The sequence below is a fragment of the Struthio camelus genome, chromosome 2 (genome assembly GCF_040807025.1).
Source record: "Struthio camelus isolate bStrCam1 chromosome 2, bStrCam1.hap1, whole genome shotgun sequence".
NCBI classification, from domain to species: domain Eukaryota; kingdom Metazoa; phylum Chordata; class Aves; order Struthioniformes; family Struthionidae; genus Struthio; species Struthio camelus.
Genome location: NC_090943.1, coordinates 23497500 through 23508802, shown reverse-complemented (window position 1 = coordinate 23508802; position 11303 = coordinate 23497500). Strand labels below are relative to the sequence as shown.

The following is an 11303-nucleotide window of genomic DNA, read 5'->3' as shown; positions in this document are numbered from 1 at the left end:
GTAGTGGCATGGTGAGATAAAACTCAACTTTGCAGCAGCATCCCTCAGCAAATCTGAGTGGGTGGAAAATATGTTTTTCACCACAGCCTGAACTATCCCGGCTTTTTTAATTGTTGCAGATGTGGCACAGAATGAGTGGGGATGAAAGGGCCTGTTCTCTATGGATACTGTTTTCTTAAGAAGAATACCACTTTTTTATGGAGCTGCTTGAAAAGATTTCTATTCTGTTTTCATATTTGCAAAAAGAAGTAATAATTTGATTAAAAAATTTGTAATGTTTTGATTAAAAATGAAATTCAAGTATTTTAGAAAATTGCCCAGATAATTCACTAAAGTAGAGGACACTTAGGGTGCCTGCATGTATTATTGATCATAGTTAAATATATTTTTCAATAGATGTTATACATCTTGACATCTGCTGAAATAAAGTGAGGACTGTTTACATAAAATGATAACTACTAAAATAATTTGTTAAATACATTCAATTATGTGATGCTTAGAACTTGCCAAGAAGAACATGTACTAATTCCTATCCACCTCCATTGTTACCTTAAGAGCAACTCTCTCCATAGCAACTGAAAACTTTTCAAGGCAGCAATAAACTAATCCTCTCCAGCTTCCAGAGAACCATCAAGGAATTTTAAAAACATTGGACTTCCAGCAGCTAAATGCTTCTGCGGATTCAAAAGGCCACAAAGCTAGAGACATATAATCATTCTTTTTTCCCTACAGAAGGTAAGAAAATAATGTTTAGAAATAAATGCATCCCCATAACTATGACACATATTCCTCACTGCTAACAGCAAAATTTATCTAAACACCAAAGCTTTTCCTAGCATCTAAAACATACTAATCTTTCTCTGAATGCCAATGTGAATTCAGCAGTTATTTTTTTTCATTTTAAATACTCTGTTAGCAGTTTTCTTTAAAATGTCACATATGTATTATATGGTAGTTAAAAGAAGCTGAACTTGTGTGACTGTCTAAGCTATGTGTATTATCATCAGCAAATTTATGTAGCTGCCAGCATCTACCCATCAACAAATTGAAAAACTCCTAGTGTAAAACAGAACCTAAACTCTTTTATCCTTCTTGTGTTTTGATACTGAGATACGTATCGTTAAAGCAGAATGTTAGTGTCTTAGGAAGGATATTGCCAAGACAGATTTACAGTACAGAATGTTGTTTCCATCTAGGATTTCAAAAAGTTAAACTGATTGCTTCTGGTATATTTGTCTTGTTTAATCATTGAGTTGTATGAATGAACTTCTTACCTCAGTTCTTTAACTCTTTCATCTGACCATAAAGTATCACTAATTTTTAGGCAATTATGTTAATTCTTGTTTAGTGTTGTACAGCTGAAGTTAAGTAATATTGGTAAAGTGTTTTGAAAGTAAAACCTGCTCTGCATCAGTGCTGTGTAACATAATTACTGCACGTTCATATCAAGATTACCCTAGTGATCTTTATTTACACCTATTACTGCTTCTAAAACCCTGTTTCATAAAGGAGTGAAAGTGAAAGCTATCGTATTTTCCTGTTCTGCTGAAGAGGATTATTAGTGAATGCAATAACATAACACTGAAATGAAAACCATGCAGTTTACTTTTATGAGGAGGGTCAGGCAGTTTTAGTCAACCTCTTGCTGGTAATTCTACAGGAGTTTTAAGGCCATGGTCGTCTTAGTTTCCTGCTGTTCTGAGCTGTAAAGTCCCTACAGGCTCCCTGTTGTTCAAAAACAGCTTGTCACTGCAAATCAGCTTAGCCAACCAATTAATAAATCCTCGCAAACATATTGCAGACACACTAATTAAAGGGTTGGGGTTTTTTTCCCCTTTACTATTCAGATTCCTCAGGTTTCAAGTTTAAGCTGTGAAGTGCAAACAACAATCGAACATTCAGTACAGATCACGCACGGCAGGAAGAGGAGATGTGTTTTCTGACCAAGCATCCAGCTCTTGGGGTGGTATGTTCTGCTTTCATATTCAGCGTGCTCATTGCTGAAGGACAGTCTGGGGAAGAGCATGGGCAGGATGGCAGCTCTGCTCCCAGCCGAGGCTATCTGATGGAAGTTTTACGCATTCTTTCAGCTGACAACACTGAGCTCCACAAGAACCACTCACGAGAACTGGTCAAAACGTTACTGGAGAGAGCTGAGTGCCCACAGCGGATTTATGGCATGCGAGAGGATTGTAATCTGGTTAGTGCTTCAATTAATGAGGGAAACCTTTATAGGATAGTCAGTGAGTTCTAAAATTATTTCTTAGACTGACACCCTCCTGAATACAAAAGTAAACATGTAAAAGGCTTCTTCTTACAGCAAAAGTGATAGTCCTTGCTTTAACTGTTTCATCGTAAGTTATGAATATTTCTTGTTTGATCTTATAGAGATATTCCAAACATGATAGGTATACCTTAAAAATTCCATATTCCTTTCAGATAAGAGTAAAAATTTTCCTTTCAAAGCTTTCAAATGTTTATTTTCTGGGAAGGATTTTTTTACTTTTTGCTGATCTAACTTTAAAAGCTAGAGCTTGAATTTGGGACACAGAGAATTTCTACTGTAGAAAGACATTGGTAAAAATGGGGGGAGCAGTTCTGTCAGTTTTTTTGTTATGGATTTTAGTTCATAAAAATAAATCACAGCCAGGATTGTTTGAGATTCATGTGCCACTTCACTGAAGTATCTAGGATTGATCCAACAATGGATCTGCAAATCCAGATTTGACATAGTTCAGGGTACAGCTTCACAGAAGGTTCAGTTGTCTAGCTGAATTGAGAATACTTTCAGAACTGATTCCTGATTTGATCAGGAAAGGGACAAGAGCTATGAGATCTTAGGTTCTAGTAGGTAGGAGGGAGATGGTGCCTCAGCTTGGCATTTTCTTTCCCACACTAGTTGACACTAACTAATTGGTTTCAAACTCAACTTTCCCTTCTAAATCCAGGATTCCTGTAACACCAGACCACTTTGTTTTCATTTTTTTCTTCATTTGTAATGATGCATGCAGTGGATATTTAAAATAATGCAGCAATGTTCTAACTGTTTTTTAAACCCCTTTTTGGTTTGTTTTTTAAACTGGCCCCCTAGAGCGTTTGTGAAGGGACTAGCATCTCTTAAACAGCATCTGACACTCTTTTATCTCCCAAGCATGCAAAAGGCATATATTTCTTGCAGTGGTAAGGGATTTTTCTTCTGACTCCTGGTTGCCTAAACAAAGCAAACTCAGGGCTCTGTGCCTAGGTTCAGAGCTAGGCTCTTTGTTATAGCAAATAAGCTTTTCTAAACATAGGCCATGTGCATGATTGTGCCTCTAAAATTCTAGTAATAGCAAAATAACCAGTGATGAATCAATTTATATTCTCTTGATATCATCTTGTGGGCTACCTAGATACTATGAAATAACAACATCTTTTACAATGTACCTGCTTCCTTGCAGTTAGCAATTTCCTTTTCAGTCATCTTCCTTGCTAGAGTAAACAGCTTTGCTGATTACAGTTTATCCTTACTAGCTCTTGAAATACTGTAAAAGTCTTTGAAAATCTTCTGTTACATGCCTGATGTTTCTTATACACCCTAGGATGTATTTGAAAAAGCTGATTGACTAACTTGAGGCCTCTAAGGGACAGAAAACAGAATACTTATGCTCCTTCAAGTGCAAATAATAATACTTAGAGACACTTACTAGAAAAAGTTAGAATTATAGATCTCGATAGACAATTTAGGCAGGGTACAATGGATCTGATTCTAATCTTATTTACTTACCAATATAAATATTTAATTTGTCATTTACCATCCACAGGTTTTTTTTTGACTGAATATTTGTGAGAATTTTTTTTTTTTTAATCGGAATCATTTCTGTTGTAATGTGGCAGCTCTCTCACTTCCTCGAAGGAGCATTGGCTTCTGAGCACCACAATATATGTTACATTCTACTGTGCATTTGTGTAGGAAAATGAAGTAACATACAATGTAACCTGACTGACTGACACATCATGTATGTAGCCATAAACAATTTAATCTGGCAAACTAGGCTGTGGTTGGACTTGTAAATAAAAAAGTTATCAGAGTGTACTTTGAACCTCCCATGGTACCTTCATGTGTTGTAGTTTCTTCCAACAAATGTACAATCCTCTAACATAACAGTTGAGATTAGTTGATGTGCCTGTAAAATACTTGGAAAGAGCCAGTTGGGGGCAGGGGAAAGCAAACCTGAAACAATGAATGACAATAGTTACAGGATATCTTTAAGAAAGACTCTTTATTCTGGAATTCACTCATCTGTTTCTCATAGCTTGACAAACTCTACTGGCCTTCTGGCCTAGTTTTTAAGACTAGCTTTTGCTTTAGGTGACTCTAGAAGGGGTCTTTGCATAAGGAAAAATGGAGTCTTACAAATACTATTTAAAAAAAAAAAATCTATGTTGACTCAGATAGAAAGCTGTACAAGGTTAGTATATCACTTTAGTCCCTCTTGAACTCCCATTTTGAGGACTAAGTGATACACAGACCTTGTGCTGGCTGCCTGCACTGGAGCAAATTGTTCCAGTTAACATAACTCATTAAGAAAAAAAGTCAGCCATATGATTACAGGGTTAATCACATCTCTTAACAGTGTGTGAGTAGGATAAAACTTCCATTCACATACCCTGAATTAACTATGGTACATATATGGCCTTTGTCCTATAATATAAACTTATAGAGAATATGCAGGTGAAAGTATGATCAAGGACTAGCCATAATCTAATGTATTTATAACCAGAATTAAAGGCAGTTGAAGCAAGTGGAAGACTTTCAACTGTCTGCAAGGTTTTGATCAGAATAACTTAAATCTCTTGGATACTTGACATTTCTTAAAAACAGAAAGGGCTCTGGAAAAAGAGACAGGGTGTGGTCTTGCAGCCATAGTACAGTGCCAGCAATGAATTACTTGTGCCCTCCTCCTGTCATTCCATCAGCCTGCATCTGTGCAGGCTTGGGTCCTGTCCCTTAAGTATAAGAATTGACTTCTCCTATTCTCCTCTCTAATCCTAATCACAGATGGCTGGCGATATTTTACTTCAGCTGAATTTCTGTTTATTTTAATTTATTCACAGTGCCTTGAACCAGATGCTTTGTTACAAATAGCTGGTGGAGATTTAGAAGGTCACCTCAGTGAAGAAGTATTTGAGAGAATTTCTCTTATTCTTCTCTACTATGTTCTTCATCAAAGAGATATGTGTTCTTCAGAACTCAGCTTGAGTAGTAAGGACTACAAATTTTATCTACAGAGCATGCTTAGTTTAAGGCATGATGAAGATTGTTACTATTTTTCACGCAATGAAACTGAAGATATTTTGGCTGCAGTAAGGCAACATTTTAAAACTTCTGAAACCCAGGTAAATAAAAAATAATTAAAAATAACTTAATATTTACTACTGTCTATAAGCAAGCTAGTTCAGCTGTCAAGTCAGTATTGTGGTTCTTAAGGCAATTTGTAAATAAAATAGTGTAAGAACACAGGCCTGAGCATTGGTCAGTTGTTGTATATATTGTTAATTACCAGTCTTCTCCTTGACTTGCTTTTGGGGCAGTGCTACCTAGCACTTCCACACACAGTGTGGACACATGGCTGATGTGACAGCACATATCATACCATTCCCAGGAGGTAGTTACCCTGCGTAGGGCTGAGAGAGGAAAGTTAAGCTGGGTAAACCGGAGATCTTGCTTTTGGCCTCAAGGACAGGAATACTTTCTCCTCTCTTGTATTTATTAGTGTAAATATATTACCAGTGGTTAGTATGAAGAAGAACAGCCCCAAAACCGATCTGACTGTAGAGCAGAAATGGTGATTCATCCTGCTGTGATGAGAATGGCAGTCCTTGCCAGTCCTGCAGTTCCATGTCTATCCAAAGTAGGGTAGAGTGATACACTTGAGACTAATTACCTACCAGCAGGAATGTCCCTTGTAGTAAGACTGGTACAGATGAGCTTAAACTTAGATCTGGAAGAAAAATAGTATCTTGATTATATTTAGCTGAAAGCATCCTTTTTAAGTCAGGAAACATGCAGCAGGTTTTCTCACCACTATTACTTATTATTCCTTATATTCCTTATCTCACGTAGGCCCTATAAAATAATAGAATAGCATTCTAGACTTCACAATCTAAAAAAATGTATTTTCTGTATAATGGATAATAAAAGAAGCTTCTGCCAAATTAGATAAGTCCTAAAGTACACATTGACCTGCTGTGAGAAGCTCCTTAGATCTGTTTATAATATATAGTTAAATTTGGTTTGTTGCAGACTTTGAAATTACCCTTTTCTTTTTCATTTCATTGGATTTTAGTTTACACCATACAGTGGTAGGAGTTTGCTACACAAACAGAAGATGGCTAGAGTTTCTGGCTGTGCAGCAGAATGCCAAGGGCCTCCCGTTCCTCTTTCTGTGTTTTTGTGTAATCGTTTCTCAGCATAAATTATTCATTGATTAACACTTTTGGTTCTAACTCTTGGTGAACGTGCTTATTTCCAGGAACTCAAATGGTATCTGAGCAACTGTAAAGAGGCATTGGTGGGTATTTGGCATGTCAAAATAGAATAACAATACATAAAGTGCTTTACTATATGGTCTGTTCATTTATGCTGGCAATGTGATCAACTGACAGGCCTGTTCAGTATCTGAGATTTCGTCACTCACTGACATGAGGGAAAAGGGATTTTTTATGAAAGGTACTCAAAACATTATAGACTATCTATCTAATGCTTAGAATCACATTTGTGTTATGGAAAAGGGTTGACAGTGCAGGATAGTAATGGAAGAAAAGTATTTTTGACCACTCTTTATATGCTTTTGTTTTAAACTTTCTCCTTCTCTGTCATAGCAGCTAATATATTATTAGAAGTGAGAGATGAAATTTTGAGTTATAGGAATGCAAACGTGTAATGGTTTTCACAGGAAAAAATACTAGCCTCCTCCCTACAGTGTTTATGGCATATATAAAGAGAGATGAGTATGTGTGAAATAAAAGATTACTCTATTAGCTCATCTAGTTGACTTTTCAAACTCAATTTAGATGAAAAAGGGAAGAGACAAGTGAACTTAAATAATTTTGGCTGTTTTTGTTTGTAAAAACAGTTGGCCAACATACTATTATCAATAGGAGAGTCATGAGATTATTTATCTATGTCCGTTGTTAATGTAAGACAGGCAAAACAGTCAAATCACTAAAACTTGGCATCTGCAATGACATGAAAATGTAGATCTCATGTTTCTCAGACAGGGCTGTGCATAGAAATGGGAAGTTTATGCACCTATACATGAACTGTTTCACAGCTCCGCGAGCAAATGTTCATTTCTGCTGCGTCAGAATGGGCAAGGACTGTACTAATACCATAGAGGAGTATTTGGAAGACAAATCACACTTTTCTTAAAGCTATGATTGCTCATTTTTCAGTAACAAACAAAGGCAGCCTTTTCTTCATATTTATCTCATGTTTTATCTTATACATTTGCTTCCCTGTCAACCTGTACTACGACAAACATTTTTGTTTCTCTCAAACCCTAAGTGTTTGCAATGAAAATATACAAGAAAGGCAGAAATAGAAAACACAAGAGTAAGTTTACGAGGTAACTAAGAGAGCTGTGCCCTGCTCCTTCACTTTAGACCTGCACACATCCACAGAAATAGACATACACAACTGTATACTGCATCTGTTTGGCCACAGAGCTGCAGAATCATGGCTTTCCATATAATCCCTAGATAATAAGATTTGTTACTGCCCCGTAACAAATTACTTTGTCTATTTAATAGATGGGAAACTAAAAGCATTAAGAGATTTCTTCCTGAAGTCTGAGATGCAGAGTTAAGTCTGTGTTATTTGAGTCAATGTTTCATGCCTTAAAAAAATTCCTCCTTCTATCACCTTGTGGAAGAAGTAGAGGCAATTGAAGAGGGGGCAGGAATAACAAAAACAGCATGAAAATAATAATGAAAAAAATAATACTGAGTACTGAATGAGTTACTGTACTTCTTCCCCCTTAGGAACTGAGACTGAAAGTACTACCTTACTATCTTTTCTTGTTAAGCTTTCAGCCTTTTATCTTCTACTGCTGTTCTCCTCTGTTTCCCTTTTGCTGTCCTGTTGTCAGTTACAGCTTTCATCCTAACATTTTTTCCACCCTGGCTGTCTGTGAAACTGTTCTCTCCTATTTCTCCTCCTGTCACTCTGATTATTTAAATGGAGGTGACCAAGGCTGCCTTCATGCTGTTCTCTCCTGATTTCAGTGTGTTGACGTGAGCACTCTGAAGAAAAATGCTGATATAATGGATAAAGATGGTGCTGATGAAAACACACTTCCACGCCTGGCTGCTTCAATCATTACCCTGGCTCTCCAAGGAGTCTGTATGGGGAAAACAAGTTTACCGTCCCCAGAATTCTTTGTAAAATATATTTTCAGTTCTTTAAACAGTACCACTGAGCTGCAAGTGACAGGTAAGTGTGTGCAACACACATTCAATGTAAACTTTCTTTAAATGCCTGAAGCACTTTTTGCCCTCTATTTTAGATTTACGTGGCATTTCATTTTAGAGCTGTTAAGTAGACTCTTCTCAACATAAAACAAGAATGGAAAATAAACTCTTTAATTTTGAAAATTTGTCTCTGGGACATATAAAAGAAATTGTTACTGTGTTTATTAAATACATACCATTACTGTAACCTACAACTTATTTACTCAGTGCAGTCTGAACTACCCGAGAGAGCTCTGAGGACAACAATCTAGCTGTGAGGGCACAGAGTTCACTGGGGCCTAGTTTACATTGCTTCTTTATGCAGATCTTTATGCTACTGTAGCTGCATTACAAGACTCATTTTGGGGTAGAGGGAATAATTCATTCACGATAGCCAGGTTAGATACCTCAGTCACTCACGCTTCAGTGTAAACATACCCCAGAAGGCATGAAATAGACACAGTTTGCTCTGTTTTGACCAAACATTCTCTGATATCTGCCAGCTGCAAATGAAAACTTCATTTTGGTTTGTGTTTCCCTACCCACTTTCTGATGTCAGTACCCATTCAGTGAGTCTGAGATATGTAATATAAGTTTATTTTCTTAAGAAATTCTGTTGCTCTTTTAGTAGACCTATTAGAGATGCTACTTAACTATAAATAAATAACTGCAGGAGGGTTCTAAGCAGTCCAAAGTTAAAGAATTTACAAAACGGAAGTGCTGAACTCTCAGCAGCCTCTGTTATCTGCTGTAAAAGATTTTAGATGTTGAGCAGTTTTAAAAGCTAAGCTGTCAATTCAGGGTCCTACTGTGGATTTAGAAGGTTAAAATAAGACATCTACTTTTCCTTCTGTATGGTGATTGCTAATTGCAACACTTTATAAGCATTTCAAAGCACTTCAAAAAGTTATATAGAGCACAGGTAAAAATACATTGAAAAGTTGCATTAAGCATAGGTAAAAACGTTTTTACCACTCTTAGGTTACATAGAAGTACATTGAATCACAGAAGTGCATCATATAAAAAAGAAAAAAGTCTTCAGTCCTAAACATGGACTCCTGTATTGTACTTACATAAACTGATTCTAAAGCAAAACCCTTCCTTTAAAAATGCCAGTGCAGATCTTATGAAATAATTGACTCACAAGTATGGATGGAGCCAGCTGGGCACAGCACTACTAAATAGCTATGTATGGTGAAATCCAGGCACCAGTGAAGACAATAGCAAGACTTTCTTGGTCAGTGGAGTTAGGATGTCATTCAGAGAATCTAGAAGATATTCTTAATCAGTTTGTTACAGTGTAAGGATATTTTAAGCCTAAGCTAATTAGATTGCCCCTTCAAATTTATTTAAATTCTAAATATTATCTGGAAGAAAGAGCAAGAAACTGGCAGCATGTAAAAGGAAAATCAGAGCTGACTACACATTGAAAACAAATCTGGCTTCAGCTCTGTGCAGAACTGTTTGCTTAAGACAAAGAAAGTAGATACACATCTTAGCATAAGCTTTTTTTAAGATTAACATTTTAAAATAACATGTTAAAAATTAAGAATGTTTCCACATGATAATCCTTTAAGTCTTTTGTCTAAATTCCTTTGAAATTAATTTGTGAACTGCCTACCTTCTTAATGGACAAACTCAGGTTCTCAGAAATTATCACTGTGGCTTCATCTTGAAAATGCAAGGGTAAAAGAAGGCGACTAGACTGGAAGAAAATGAGGGGAAAAATAAAATAGAGTAGAGCATGCCCCCTCATATAACCAGCATTTAATCAGCAGGCACACCCACTGCACTAAACTATGTCATGGGATGCATCCCTGCCTTGTTTTAGAAGATTAGAACTGCTTGGATTAGGGGTCCTGGCTCCCACCTTTCTACTTTGCTGCTGCAAACAGGCATGTTTCCAGAGTAGCAGCTTGACCAAAAGAGATATATAGAAAATCCTTTACCCTGTGTACCAGTTCTGAAGTACAAAGGGTAGAGTAGTATCCTGAAGAATGCTTTCAGGAAACCAAGTCAAGGACCTGTCTTCCTTGTCTCTCTGGACTGGTAAAATACCATACCTAGCTATGGTATTTTGGCGTAGTGTTCCATTTACACAGGACAATCTGAAAGATGATGAAGCTATTTAGCAGTAATTTGCAAGTAACCTAAGTAGAGACCCAATATTAAATGGGAGATTAAATGCCTTTCAGGTACATCTCTTTTTCTCTCAGATGACTGTAAATAAAACATAACTGCAAAGAAGTAACTGCTGAGTATCTAGGTGACCTATTAAGCTGAATTGCCTACAGTACCAAAATAAGAAGAGAAAACGTATTAAAATGAGCAGCTGAATTAGTATTAAAAGTAACAAATTTGTAATTATTATTTTTGTTTTTGTCTTTTTAAATGTTCATTACAATATGGTGACATTTCTATTTTGTAATAAATTACTAGAACTAGATCAACTCCTAAGCATGCTTACAGCCAAAAAGACCTGCACCATAAATGGACAATTCCCGAGTCACAAAAGAAGACGTCATAACATGACAATCAAAGATATTGGAGTCGTAAATATTCCAGTCAAAGCAAACCATACAAAAGGAGACTATGTGAAAGGTTATCTTGAAGATCGTGAAAGGAACAGAGATTGGGATCAGGTTAATTTCTTTTTATCTTATTATAGCCTTGGTCACAGAATTTCAATGATAAAAGTTCAAGTTAGTTTGCAAATACTGTATCATTTCTGAGGTAAAATTTATGAATTGCAAAAAAGTGATGTAGTTACAGAATTATGCTTTTATATATTCATATTTATTTAAATGTTA

At 36.3% G+C, this 11303-nt stretch overlaps 1 protein-coding gene across 6 annotated transcripts in view; it reads left to right on the top strand.

Annotated features, from left to right (window-relative positions):
- The first annotated feature begins 590 nt into the window (after positions 1 to 590).
- Positions 591 to 11303, top strand: part of SLC39A12 (solute carrier family 39 member 12) — a 33501-nt gene continuing 22788 nt past the window's right edge. For 4 of the 6 annotated variants that reach the window (XM_009673685.2, XM_009673682.2, XM_009673683.2 and 1 more), the window contains exons 1-5: positions 645 to 735; positions 1848 to 2200; positions 5098 to 5379; positions 8269 to 8476; positions 10933 to 11135. In XM_009673685.2, the coding sequence (XP_009671980.2) occupies positions 1931 to 2200; positions 5098 to 5379; positions 8269 to 8476; positions 10933 to 11135 (963 nt within the window). In that variant the 5' untranslated portion in view covers positions 645 to 735; positions 1848 to 1930. Of the gene's footprint in view, positions 736 to 1847; positions 2201 to 5097; positions 5380 to 8268; positions 8477 to 10932; positions 11136 to 11303 lie in introns of all 6 variants that reach the window. The other 2 variants (XM_009673684.2, XM_068934635.1) reach the window with 2 other exon arrangements.